At 43.3% G+C, this 14,679-nt stretch overlaps 1 protein-coding gene across 2 annotated transcripts in view; it reads left to right on the top strand.

Moving 5' to 3' along the window:
• LOC122619976 (hemicentin-1) overlaps positions 1–14,679 on the top strand; it is a 57,799-nt gene that overhangs the window by 32,481 nt on the left and 10,639 nt on the right. For both annotated transcript variants that reach the window (XM_043797218.1, XM_043797219.1), the window contains 3 exons: positions 3,289–3,419; positions 8,575–8,734; positions 10,832–11,040. In XM_043797218.1, coding sequence (XP_043653153.1) covers positions 3,289–3,419; positions 8,575–8,734; positions 10,832–11,040 — 500 coding nt within the window. The remainder of the gene's footprint in view (positions 1–3,288; positions 3,420–8,574; positions 8,735–10,831; positions 11,041–14,679) is intronic.

The raw sequence follows: 14,679 nt of genomic DNA, 5'->3' as shown, positions 1-14,679 counted from the left end.
AGGGAAAATATTGCAGTTATAATAAAAAATGCAGAAGAACTTCTCAGCCAACTGTCATTGAATAACATTCAAATTAGGCACGCTAATGTAATCTTAAATGATTTAGTTGACCCAATAACTCGGGGTAACCTATATAACGCCCCTGTTAGCAGTTGGTCCTAGAATCAATCAATCGTTTCCCCAACCCTTTCTGAGTACCAGGAACAGGCGACCCCGGCCGCTTTAATAACACCCCCGAGTTGACATATGTCGCTGCTTTATGAGTGGCCCATAAACCATCGATGGGCCCGCGTTCTGGTGCTCGTGCGATCCCATAAACTATGTCAACCGCTTATCGCCCATGTCCTTTGGGGAATCAATACTGTTTTGCATACCAATGCCATAGTGACATAACAGGCGGTAGTCGGGATTTCGGAACTCTGTTCCAAATATTGGCGGCGCCCTTACATAATACGTTCAATTTTTGGTTGGTTCTTTTTCGATTTGGTTCGGCTCGTATGTCAAACGTTTGTTTTATGGGCCGCGTCAACAATATGTGCGCTGTGCTGGGGGCTAAAGTTTGTTAATAAAATTTCTATGGCCAAATATTAAAAACGCGCACGGCCGAGAAAGTTATGCACACAATACACGACAAGCCGGAAGAGCTCACTTTAAGCCACACCCACACATGCAACATACTCGTATATGTACATGTGTGTGTGAGATGGGATAAACCTTAATGTTTCAATAGTCCTGGGGTCCAGGGTCCTCGTCTTCGGGGCTGTGACGACGGCGTCTTGGGCAAACAGTTGCCACGTCTATTATCTAAAAAGCTTACCGCCTCGTTGTTCCCCAATGTCATTGAAACTTTTACTCCTTTCGCTGGCTGCCGCGATGATGGGGATGTTTCCCGGCTTGCTGCGCAGCATGCACTGAAAGAAAATATTTCACATACAATTATTTGTTGTAAAGTTTATATAGTAAGAAAGACGCTCATAGAGTTTTATCCTAAAGTGTATAAGCTTGCACTATCAGTACTCGATTCGCTTCGAAGTGCTGCCTTTTCGCTCAGTGTAGTGCCTTGTGCAAAGGAGTCGGGCGCAGCTTCTGCGCGAGCGCTGATATAAAAAATTAGATAACAATTTCAATTTCCATGCTCATTTACATGTTTATAGCGTGCTTAAAATATTTTGGCCCCCTCCGTTTTCCCTCTGCTGACACTTCCTGAGATTTCATATTTCCCGCCCGACTTTCCTCGCTGCCGCGAAGAGATTTTGTGTCTTTTTTAAGCGACTTCTTTGTTTGCCTCCTGCGACGGGGGTAAATTGAAAAGTTGATGCAATGTCGGCTGCTACCAGAGATGGGATGGCGGCCCAGGTTCAAGTTGACGCTGCCAATAATTTTCTCATTATATTACATCACATTTAGCCGGGCCATAAAAAAGTTATCTCTAATATCTTAATCAGAGACCAGAGACCCTCGACGCAGCCAGGCAGACCTCTTATTTTCCACACAATCAACGCAGGTTAGACAACCGAAATTAAATCAAGGGGAAAACCAAGAAAAGCCAAGAATGGAAGTCATATCCGCAATAAACTTAATGACGAGGCACATTTTTATTTAGTAATAATCTTGGTCTGTTTGGGAAAACCTTTTTTAATTATTTATGGCAGTGGGAGTATCATATACAATTTAGGAATACTTACAAATTACAATGACTTTTATTTTGGATGAAAAGTGGAAGTCCAACTGCAGTCCTTTTCAAACTTCCAGATATAACTGAATTACACTCGAAGGGGATTTAGAAATAGGACGAAACAAATAAGCTCCCAGGCCAATGCAATTTATTTGGCTAGAGAGAATGGTAGAATCAATTTAAGAACTGCTAACGAGAACTGGTTCAACTTTGTGCAATAGACAATGACAGGCCTCACCCACACACACTCATGCACCCATGGCGAGCACACAGACGCAATCCTTGCAATTCAACTGCAGCTGCAACATAATGTGGCACAGGCACTCAAAAGTCGTTACGTTAAGCTGCAGTTACGACTGGGATGGGCTTGCTTTGGTTTTTCCTCTCGTTTTCGGGACATTCGCTCCACGATGGATCGTGGGACCGGGGGAGCGGGGGAGCGGGGGTCACCGAGATGGAGGACCATAAAATGCATTAGCCCGACGTAGTTGGCCAGCTTGGCCAGTGACAGTTATTACCACTTAAGCCCATCCTAACCGCAACAGTGTGGCCTGCCAGCCACTTGGAACTTCCTTCGGAAAATATCTCACTGTCATTATGCAGTTAAAGAAACTGGGCGTTGCCATTTTAACACCAGCTCGGATTTTAATTATCCCGAAAGAGCCAATGAGTTTGGCACATACTTCAAGTGAAGAAGATTTAAAGTGAAGAACTTTTCTTATTCCCTCAGAATAGTTTCATTTCCTCTGCATTCAGAATGCCACCGATTTTCGCTCAGTGCACAACCTTTATTTCCCTTGTCCCTTCGTTATAGTTTAGTTTTCTGTGCCGGCTTAAAGTCGTCGCTAATGAACTTGTTGAGCGGGAAAAGGATAGACACAGTGGGGGGGGCAGGCGGCAGTGGGAAAAGTCTTTAAATTATGCAAACTGCTTTGACTCGTTCTTCCTGTTCGCATTGTCCTTGTCAGTCCTTCTCCAAAGCCCCCTACTTTTATTCGGCTCACGCCCACTCTCTTCTCATTTCTGCGTTGGTGTGTGTTAAAGCACTTTTCATTTTCATTAACAAGTCTTTGCAAAAGACGAAATCGGCTTAAAGAAACTTGCTTATAGAACGTGCCCCACCCCCTTCCCCCCACAGAAAGTAGAAAAGAAAAAGGCAGAAACACTAAGCAGACAGAGTGCGAAGTAGAGAGACCAGAACTACGCTGGCAGGGAAAGTTGCCAAAAACAATGTGCAAAATAATAATAAACAAGTGGAAGGTGGCAAAATGCCGAGGGACAACTGGGATACATACGTAGATAGATGGATGGAAGGCAAGGAAGGAGCGACACTAATCACAGATAAGCCCAGATTAACCCCCTTACTCTCCTCCCACCACCACCACCACTACCTACCATCCACCATTTCATGCCTCTTTCTTGGGCTCGAGTTGAAGGATTGTCCAAAACAGACAGCAAATTACGTTTGATGGACTCTTCCAAGCTCTTCCCGAGTAAATCCCAATCCCAATTCCAAACCCAATCCAAGTCTAAGTCTCTGCCTTAGTCAAATGAATACAATGCTCATCCAGTGTTTTGTTTTCCGTCTTACCCACTTTCTACTTTCTTTGCAGTCATTCCCACCTTGCAGCTGGACCTGGGCTCCAATCTGAATCCGGAGGATATCGAGGAAGGCGATGATGTCTACTTTGAGTGTAAAGTGCATGCAAATCCGGCTGCTTATAAAGTTGTATGGAAGCATAATGTAAGTGAGCAAACTAACAACTTTCCTCGACTTGACTTGCAATATTTATGAAGGGCTTTTCCAAGAGGGCACTTCTTATTGAGACATATGCAAAAAGCGGAAGAGAAGGGCCAGAAACTGTATGGTCTAAAGTGTAAAGTATACTTTGGGCAAAATATACCTTTTAGTGCCATCAAAAATATATTATTTTTGGCTCTAACTCTTGCGAAACTTTGACAGACAAACAGTTTCAGATGCACAGGGAAAAATAGTCAGAAATATACCTATTGGATCTTAAAATAATTCAACTATGTAATAAGAAATCCAAAATAAATGGTAATTTCTATAAAAATTCTTACATAAAAATTATATCAAAATATTATTTAAATGGTTTGTTGTCGACTGACCTTCAAACATGCCTCAAATGTTGCACTCCAGGCAATTGAGCGTACAACTGCCGAACTTCCGGCAATTCCCAAGACATTGGCGTGCCTCTCCCACACACACGAGCCTGCCTTCAGCTGGCTAAATTATTATGAAGCCGAAATTAAGTGGTCATTTTTACTGAATTATTGGCCAATTATTTTAAGGCAATAGAGTCAAGTGGCTGGCATAGGACAGAGTTATGTGCAGGGGGTAGGAAGTTCGGGAGTTCGTACAAGTTTACAAGGCAAATCATTTGTTTATTAGTGGTGCCACAAAGAAGGAGCTCAAACCACGGCAACAACAATGGTGGCCAAATAAATGTTATTCAATGCCGAACAAGAAACGAATCAAGTGTATGAATAATATGAATGCTAATTGAATTCATTCACAATGAAGTACATGACCAAACAAAGAGCCAAGCTAAACAACGGCAACAGCAAAGCCAACAACTTAGCCATAACTTTTACCGAAAACAACAATAAGCAAATACAAATACAAATACAAATACAAATACTCGAAGACGACCAAAAAGTTTTTCGTGTGGGGGGCGGCAAACGAAGGATATTTAGTACAAAGGAACTTCCACAAGACATTTGCCCAGGCAACTGGGTAGGTAGATAAAAAGTTTATATGAAATAATAATTTGCCCCAGAGAGAGACAATGGAATGGTTGGGTTCGAGTGCTGATTCCATTACAATCTATCTAACATCGAACAAAATGCTAATTATATGGGGATAGACAAAAGCCATAGAAAGTGAAAGACAGATAGCTGCAGATAGGGAAGCGACCAATCAATGCCTAGGAAGTCTATGCAAATGAACTGAGAACTGAGAAATGGCTCAAATCGATGCAGCAATACCCTTACTGTAATATTTGTTTAAGTTTGAAGATGGTCTTTGGGACTATTTTAATACCCTATTATGTAAGGCAAGAGATCTCGCCCTGGCTAACTAATGCCCCGTTACGAGACGGGATTTGTATGACTGGCTAACAAGGCAGAAAGCGACAGCAGCGCAGTTAGTTAGTTGGTTAGTTGGCAATCGTCACTTACGTTTACCCAGCTCAGCGTGAAATCCCCTGCAGATTCTCTGCCCCCCTCTGCTCCCCTCTCACTTTGCTCTTAGCCAAGTGTCATAACAATAAAAGTTCACTGCGGCAGTGGCAGTACAAAAATGGAAATGAAATGGATACGAAACTAAGCCAAACACACACACACACACACACACCCAGGGAAAATAGTAATGTAAAATGGCGAGAGTGGAGGTGGAAGGTTAGACAGACAGCCACGCTTGGGCGAGCTGTGCACATGGCGTATGCGTAATGAGTTCAAGGCCAGGCGGAAAATTGCAAATGGCTTGGGCCAAAGGCGAATGCGAAGGCGAGGAAGCCAAGTCGGGCGTTCATTAAAAGTCAATTGTTAATTGGCAACAGCCAAGGCAATGGCAATGGCGACGCTGCAACCTACAAATGCAATTAGAAGTCAAATCAAGTTAAATCAACTCCGTTGCACACAGTTAACAAGTAAATTAATTTTTGTTTTGCCACCACATCGATTCGGTTTGAACGCAGCTATTCTTCCTCGCCGAAGGGCTAAAAGTGGAGCCCTGGCAACTTGTCTTCGTCTGTTATTATTCAATTAGACAAGCTGACAATTAACGACGAGCTGGCAAATTAAATTAACAATTAGTTTTATTAAACTTGCACACACACACCCACACACACACACGCTGAAGTAGGGGCCAAAGTTCTCAAGCGAATGTGCGTGCGGGTAAAAGTTTTTACATGTTCATTAACAACAACAAGTCGAAGAAGGAGCAAAACTTTGATGGAATCGTTGCCGGAGCAACCAGCTAGCCTCGGATGAATCCGAATACTGTTGGCGGTAAAACTTACTTGGGCCACACACACACTCGCATTTATCTCAGCTGCGCCAGGAACCGCAGAAATAGCAAACATAGCCGGAAAATTTGATTAGAGAACAAAGTCGGTGGAAACGACTTTAGAGTTTTGCAGCAACTTGAGCATAAATATTTACATAGCTCCACAAGGCGCAAGGCGCAAGGCAAGTGGCAATGCTTGGTTGCCCCATATAAAGGCAGTCGAAAATGTATATTGATGTAAACGAAAGTTTTTATTCATTATCTTGAATTCTGAACTGCATGTTTCCGGTTAACGAACAAACATACATATTGCAAATTGAATAGATGTTGCAATTGAGCGGTGATATCTTTAATTGCGGATCTTGTTTATGGTTGTTAACTGGACGTACAGAAATCAATAAGCGTGCATGTCAACAGCCACTTAAAATTGATATCTATATAGCTATTTGGCTTTCTCCAACAAAAGATATTATCTAAAAGCATCAAATTGATGTAAGTTTAAGACTAAGTATATTAAAGTATAAGATGTTCATTGAAAGTACGGTTTCAGGAGATCCAAACTTTAAAGAAGAGCAGCCGCGTGAAATGCGCTTGGGGAAGGCGGAAAGCAAATCAACTCAATCAGTCCGAGCCATCAGATAAATTACGGAAACTAATTGGGTATTTATAGTCGGAACTAACATCAATGACAGACACAAGAGCACAAGAGCACAAGAGGGCGGCCTGGATTGGATTGTGGCCCAAGGCCCAAGGCTCCTGGCGCTCGAGGAGTGGCTGGCAAACAAGTCGAAAACACGGCCGAGAGACAGACAAACAGAAATGGCAACGCATAAAATGCGCCATTAGCATTGAGGGGCACTAAAGGGTTGTGCAGACATCATCAAGTCAGCGTGGCTGGTTTTCGGGGGGAAGTGGTAAGTGGGTGGGATGGGTGGTCCTGGGGGGTGGTGACCTCGAACGGGCGTTGGTTAGCGGGCGGAAATTCTGCAGCGGATGTGCCTCGAACTATTTGAAATAATCCCCAACGCGCGGGCCCACCTTCTTCTTTTTATCATTCTATTTGCCTTTGTTTACACTTTTTGGTTTGCCTCATTCTGTTCTTTTTTTTGTGCTTTTTCTCATTTTGCTTTTTTGGCTGCGACAACCTTGAACTTTATTTACTTTTCGTATATGCATGGCGACATTTTTATTTGTTTTATGACAACAAGGTCGCTGAGCCGAGCCACAGTTCGTTCCCCCACCCACTTGGGCTATTTAAGTAGACCCTACGGGAATTGAGGCTGTGCGGATAGTGGGAAAGGTCCTTTTTATAAAAAAAAAGAGAGAGAGAGAGGGGCCGGGCACACAATGCCTTGGGGGCTCTTCTGCACTTTAAGGATCTTTAAACAAGTCGAGGGATATGCTAATAGCGACCGAGCATTGCATATGTAATGGATACATCTGTATCTGTATCTGGAAGTGTATCTGCAATCTGGCATCGGATAGCGCCGACACTTTGCCAATAGTATCAATCATTCGCACACAAAGCAAATGGAATTCAATAGCCGAAATGTGACTAGTGGGCAAATATTGTCCTGACCCGGCATTCACCGTATGTCTACCCATCTAAATAATTGTTTACATCTGCACAATGGCAGGGGTCGCCGAACAAAAGACGCGGCATGGAATTCCCAGGATACACGACCCCTTCGCAATGCATTCGACTATCAGCTCTAGCCCTCCATCTCAGCTCCAGTTACTGCCCTATTATGTACACTTCAAAGTAGCCGAAGCTATTATTTGCAAATTAAACCATATAATTAGAGCTATTTTACAACTTGCTTGACTAAAATGCTTGCACTCTATCAAACTTTCATAGTATTCATAGGGTATTTGAGCAAGTTTTTAATTCAGTTGAATTTGGCTCATTCTCAAAGCATCAGTATGTTTTTGCAATAAAACTTTTGTCTTTTGGAAACTGTTTTTTGCAGTGTACTGGGCCACACTATTATCCAAGTGCCGGGCCTGGCTGGCTGCATTGTTTCTATTTATTTGCTCACACATCCCGATACAGGCACCTCAGCATGGATGTGTGCTAAGGTCGTTGAGGCTTTGTTCGCCGCACTCTGGCTTTTTGACTTTTGTCGACCATATTTATACACATTTTTATTTCTATTTCTATTTCTATTTATTTCAATGCTTTCATTGTTCCCGCCCATATTCCCCCCCGCCCCCCGCCCGCCGCTCGTTTGTTTGCTGAGCTCGGGCAAAGTGCGAATTTGTTTTGCTGCTAAATGGCACAAGGCTCTGGGGAAATGCGTCAAAATGTTGTCGAGTGCCGGCCTGCTGGGGAAAAGGCTACAAACCAAACCAAAAGGCGAACATCGGGCTTCGAGCATTATTTCAAAATGAGAGCGAAAGTGCGAGAAAGTGGGAGAAAGTGCGGCCAGAAGGTCAAGCCTCTGTAAGCATTTGAGTGTGAAGGCCTACTTACGAATATGTGGGAGGTGGTAGGTGTGTTTAAGGGAAAACTTAAAGTAAATATCGGCCGATTTTTCAGCTTCGATGCCAGGCACGTAGTCGGCAAAGGCGCAGCTTCCTAATGAAGCTGCCAGCTCACTGATGCGCAAATTTATGAGTGTTTTTCCGGGGGGCAAAAAGGGCAAAGGATGGGTGACCTTGTCTCCCTGGGATTTAAGTGCCCAAAAGTTGGCAACTCCGACTTAAACTTAAAGCAAAGGAATGGTTAAATCTACAGAGCTACTGATGTCAGATTCCATAGGTAAAATTAAGCTAAGAGTTGAATAAAATCCATTTATAGTAGTCTAATGATACTTGTCTACTTTAACTGACAATCCCTGTAATAATGCCTTTATCCTGCCAATTGCAGCACCAAATCATCCAGCACAACCAGCGAGCGGGCGTGATTGTCAGCAGCGGAGATCTGGCGCTGCAGGGTGTCACTCGTCACCAGGCTGGAAACTACACCTGCACCGCTTCGAATGTGGAGGGCGACGGGGACTCCAATGTGGTCGAGCTGAAAGTGATGTGTGAGTATCGCGATGAGTGGGGCAAGGATATGGGGCGGGATATGTTGATTTGTGGCCATTGTGCGCACCGCATTGTGTTTTAGCTGACCCATAAAAACGCTCTCTCTCCTCCTGCTTCGTTCGGGCCGTTAACGAACGCTTCGGCGGTGGCTTAAATACCAAATCGAATTGTGGTCCAAAAACCACCCACTTAAATCCTTCTTCGCCGCTCCAGCTCCTGCTCCTGCTCCGGCTGGTCCATCTCCACCTCCAGCTGCTGCCGTTTGGTTTCTCGAGTGGACCTTTGACACACAAAAACGAGCATTATTGAGTGTTCGAGTATGGCCAGAGACGAGGACGGATGGCAAACAGCGGGGCATTGGGATACTGGGATACCGATGAACGGCGAGCCCAACTCCCCGCATTGTGCGCTCGTGCGGGCCTCTTGCAGTTTTATTGCGTATACGCCCCATTATTGTGCGCTGCTTGAATGCTCCTTTGTGTGTCGCCGAGCCATGGACGTGGCGCAAAAGTGGATCTGCAAAAAGGGGGGAAGTGTATTCACAGGCTTCGAACTTTTGTGGCGCGGCACCATAAGAAACACAGCTTTGATTGCCTGGTATTTATCTTACAAACAAAGGATTAACCAAGAAAAGATTTTTAGTAAACTATTTAAACAATATTATCATTTCAGCTCCTTATTTGCTTTAAGTTGATTTGCTCTAAATTGCCATTTATTTTTGCATATATTTCATATCTTACATAGATTTTACTTGATTGATAGCCATAATTATAGAAAGATGAAAAGATTTTTAGTAAACTATTTAAACAATATTATCATTTCACCAACCTATTTGTTGATTTGTTTTAAATTGCTATTTATTTTCGTATATATTTCATATCTTACATAGATTTCACTTGATTGATAGCCATAATTATAGAAAGTGCTGCCAACTTCCAAAATAACCGAGTATATTCCTAAAACGGCTTGGGTCTGCAGCTTAAGTTTGTTGCGAGGCTTCTGCCCTCGAAGGACAGGACCGCAAATCTTCTGCTCAATTTGTGCCGGATTCCTGAACTTGGCCCGGTCTTGAGTCAAACTTTGGTTAATTAGTTTGCCTTTTTCGAGCAATTTAGCAGGCCAAAGATGCTTCTATTCATTTTCGTCAGCCGACGCACTGCCTTTGAGCAGTCCCTCTGCTGTTGTGGCCTTATGCCTTTGGTTTTTCCGGTGCCATTTCCCCTTTATCACTTCCACTTCTGCCTTTTTCCAGCTTTTCGTGCTTTTGTTTCAAGCAGCGAGCTTCCGCCGGCCACAAAACTCAGTGTCCAACTGGTAGCGTTTCCTTCGTCATCATAGCCCCCCGCTTTCTGCCAGTGTACTCCCCGAGCTGCGCTGAGAAGTTGTTTACTGGTCCAGTTTGGCATGCAATATTGACAGTTGTCAAATGGCACAATAAATTCGCCACTTGCAACTTGCAAAAGTTTCGTGACTGTGGCAAGACAGTTGAAAGATTTTCGCCGGCCAAGGATTAGAAAATTGAATATTCCCTGGCTTGCTTGCATTTCTCCTTGATGTCGCTGAAAGTTTTCGCAGCGCAAAGTTTTCCTTTCATTCGAGACGTCTTCTCGTAGTTTTATAAAATTATATGAATTTTGAACGGAGGAATTCACGAGGGCCTTACCCACTGCAGTATCCCTTTTTAAATGTTTTATTTAGGATTGATTAAAAAAATACATTTTAGTAAAGAAAAAGCAAAGGTATTTAAGTGCTTTAAAAGTGAGCCAACTCTTCAGTTTCTTTGTTGGTTCACCCGTTTCGGTTCGGTTATTTTTCGGCATCTGTTCACTGTTCAGTGTTCAACCGCCCTTGTTGAGCTTATTGGGCTGCTCGAATGGCCAAAAATGGAGGCTGATAGGAAGGAACACAAAAGGGTAAACTTTTCTACTTGGCATTTCAGAGCCAGGCTAAAACAAAGAAGCCACCGCGCCCAGAGTTTGATGCGATTATTGATTCCAGCTGCAGATGCAAACAGCAGACTGCACTATACATAGCCAACTTTGATTCGATCTCCGCACTCACCGACTGCTTTTCCCCGACTTTCCGATAACTTGCAGATAAACCAATTTGCCGGCCCGATCAAAAGAAAATCTATGGAGTGGCGCGCAACGAGGCCGCCGAAATAGTGTGCGAAGTGGATGCCTTTCCGCCGCCGGAGAACTTCAAGTGGTCCTTCAACAACACGGCGGAGACCTTCGACATGCCGCAGAGCGGTTTCCGGCCCCATTCCGCCCAGGGTTCGACCCTCACCTACACCCCCGTCAAGGTAAGTTCAAAAACAGTAAAAAAAAAAAAGTAAAAGTGTCCAAAAAGTGGCGAGGTTCAGGAAAATCGCCTGGGAACCGACAAATGTCGGCGGGATTGAGGTTTGCAGATGATGCGTGACGCATTCGTCATGTTGAATGTTAAATGCTAAACACGTCAGACATTCGATTCATTTCTGGTAAAAGCATGCGGCTCTTTGATAAATTTTTCATTTCATATTTCGCTGCGCTCGCTTTTAATGTGAAATTGTTATTGACACATTTGACATTTTGGTTGCCGGCCATACTGGGCGAAAAAATGCCAGCCAGAAATTTACAAAACAATCAAAAAAGGCATTTAAAAAGAAGAAACAAACGGTGTACATCTTTATTACATGTTTTTACTTCATTAGGCAAATGGATTTATCAACGATCTAAACAAGCGTGCAAGAGGTTTTTTTTCCAGTGCAGGGTGCCTATCATTGAACTCCACGGGGGCTGTCTGTTATTGAATAGCAAAAATTTTAATTAATAGGCGGGTCACATGGTTGTTGCCATTTATTTGGGCCTCTGTGTGCGTGTCATGTTGCCAGCCAGCAACAGGGAAAGTAAAGTGGAGCAGAGCCTTTCCTGATAGAGACAACAGCCAGCCATTGCTGGCAGTCGAGCGATTTTAATTAAAAATTCTATTAGCACTGCTTTCTAATTAAAAATCCAATAGCAGCACTGCCACCACCACCACCACCATCATCATCATTATCATTCACAACAACACCATTGAATGTCAAAGGTTATTGGGAAGCACAAACAAAAAAAACAAAACAAAAAAACAAGAGGGAGCTAAAATAAAACGCTAGCACAAAAGAGCAGGAAAAATTATTGGAAGTAAATGCCATTGACTTTAATAGTTATCATCATTGGCCAAAATGAAGAGGATAAAGCTCAGCACCTTCCACCACTCCATCCCACTCGTCCCGAACACTTTTGGCTCTGGTCTCTGGTCTCTGTCGCTTTTTGGCAGCATTTCCGCATTAATGGCCCCAATGGCCAGCAGCAATTGCGATTGCAGTTTTTGGAGCTCCTCCCCAGCAATTGGCCGAGCAAATTGGCCATCAATGAGCTACACTCCCATCAATGTCCGAATCGTTGGGATTTTGGGTTCTTGCATTTGATATTCCCCATGTCAGCCTCTCCGACAGCAGATGTGTACATTTTTACGGTCAGCTAAACCCAGTTGCATGTGGAGTGGCCCATAGAAACTTGCAGCTCAGCAGATGATACTGGCAATCATTGCCGCTTGTTGAAGTTCAAATGTGGGGAGACTTCAAATTAAGTGGTGCAAAGGAAAGATTACAGAAGTGATAGTCATAGCAGCGATTTTAACTAAAATCCGCAATTAATTACTAATATACTATTTAATTTTATGATCGAAAAAGAAGGCATCATCTGTTTAAAGAAAGATTTAAGAAATCAAGGACGACACCTTTCATCGTGCATAGTTAGGGAAAGTTGTATTATAAAATCCCCAGCAACATTGAAGTTTTTTTGATTGCCATCTTGAAGACCTAGCCAACTCCGGCCAGAGATTTTTTATGGCCAGATTTCGCCCATCAGCCGGTCGCCACCTACATTTCCGCTTGGCTGTCTGACCACAAACGTGTTAAGTTTTTCGGACTGGGCTTGTGGTCGCTTGTAAGCCAACATGGCTGCCATTATGCGATGACAGTGGAGGAGCTGCAACTGGATGCTGTAAATGGCGTGGCCCAGCACAGGAAGGGGGGTTTTCCAGGGGGGATGTGCTGAGAAGAGGCACTCAACACAGTTGTTCAAGTTGCATGGCACCCAGTTGGTTCGGTTTGGTTTGGCTTGGTTTGGTTTAGGGTTTTGGGTCCTTCGCTCCGTCTGGTTTTTCTAGTTGACCCAGTTTAAAATGTTGCGGTTCCTTCTGCCCTCTTCCTTGCTCTTCCTTTTTCTGTTTTTTTCTTCCTTTTTCGATCCTTTTTTTCGGTATGGAACTAATCAAACTGGCGGCGACAGCCTCGGCTTACATTTCAGCGATCAAACGAACCAATTGCGAGGCAGTCAAACGGCATTCAAATGAGTTCCGCTCACAAACACTAGTCCATCGCACTGATTGGACACACACAATCACACACACACAGACACACAGACATAAATCATTTAGCTCAATTGAATATGAAAAATCCCTTCCGTTCCGTTGTCATATATGCTGTTTCCGGTTTCCGCCAACCGCAGCTCAAACGTCGTCGTTGCCGTCATCACATTTTGGTTGGGATTTTTCTTTTCGCTTTTCCTTCCCAATTTTTTCTTCTTTTTCCTTTTTTTTCCTTCAGCCCGTGCGATTTGCTCAAAGGCAGCCAACAGCTCATTAATTTTGTTTTGTGCATGGGCATTTCTCCTTCTCCATTTCCACACATTTTTTCCCCTCGATTCCATTGCTATTTTCTATGTGTGAGCAGAGCAATTTTTGCCAGGCTTTCATGTCAAGCAATTTCCGCTGCTGACATATAAATTTCTCAAATATTTCACAAAAATAAATGTCGGTCTCTCCGGCTTTTTGAGGCATAGCTCCAGCGCTTTCTGTGTGAAGCCCAGTGCAAGAAACTCATTAAAATGTCACTTAAATGTTTAAATTTTTAATTAAAATGCATAAATAATAACAGTAGACTTGACTTGAAACGAAATGCACAGAATGCAGTGCCTTGAAGTGGCATTTTGTCCTCTTTAGAGCCCTTAAACACACACACACACACACAGATAGACACAGGCGCACACACACACAGGGAAAAATATCAAGTATACGTTGGCATATACTTGCATTCTATGGATTTTGTTTTCGTTTGTACGGCTGCAACTGCTGCTCCTGCTGCTTCTACTGCTGCTGCTGCTGCTGCTGCAACAATATTTACACTGTTGCTGGCGCAACATTAGAACAATATAAACAAAATGAAATAATCATAATAAATAGAGGGGCATAAATTCAGGGGCCCCAGGGACTGGAAATTATCAAGGATTGTCGGCCCGGGCGATGACAGTTGCAAATAGAAAAAGCAGAGCGTGCTGTGCATCTCCCACATTGATTATTACTTAAAATGCCTGGCAATTGTCTCTGTGTGTGTGTTTTGTGTGTGTGTGTGATAGTGAGTTGGTTTCTGGTTACTGGTTTCTGGTTTGTGCTTTTGGCCCTGGCAGCTCCATTATTATATTGCCGCAGACGTAGCTCCTGCTTTTAGCCACTTTCCCTTTTGGCCCGGTGGTGTTGATGCGCAGTGTTGGCAGCTGCCAACATGGCGCCTTTGTGCCAACACTTTGGCCACATATAGTATAGTATAGTACAAACACTAACACAGCACAACAAAAACTGCAAACGCAATTACACACTAGGCTAACACACGCATAGCTGAACACCTATTTTAATTTTCATAAATTTGTCATAAATTTGCATAAGCACTGTTGCTTAAATTCCGAGTCAAAGGCTGCAGAATATTCGCAATTTATTTTCGTCTGACGGCAGAATAAGCTGGTTGTACACAAAGCAAGTGAAGTACTTGAAGTACGTTTTAATTTAAAGATAGTTGCTGGAAAAGAAAGTAGTTTTAATGCTTTTAATTGGTTAAAAGAAATTAGTATTTACATAATTT

This window comes from Drosophila teissieri, chromosome 3R (assembly GCF_016746235.2).
Source record: "Drosophila teissieri strain GT53w chromosome 3R, Prin_Dtei_1.1, whole genome shotgun sequence".
Lineage (NCBI taxonomy): Eukaryota > Metazoa > Arthropoda > Insecta > Diptera > Drosophilidae > Drosophila > Drosophila teissieri.
Note: the sequence above shows the minus strand (reverse complement) of the source record. Positions and strands in the feature narration are given on the sequence as shown.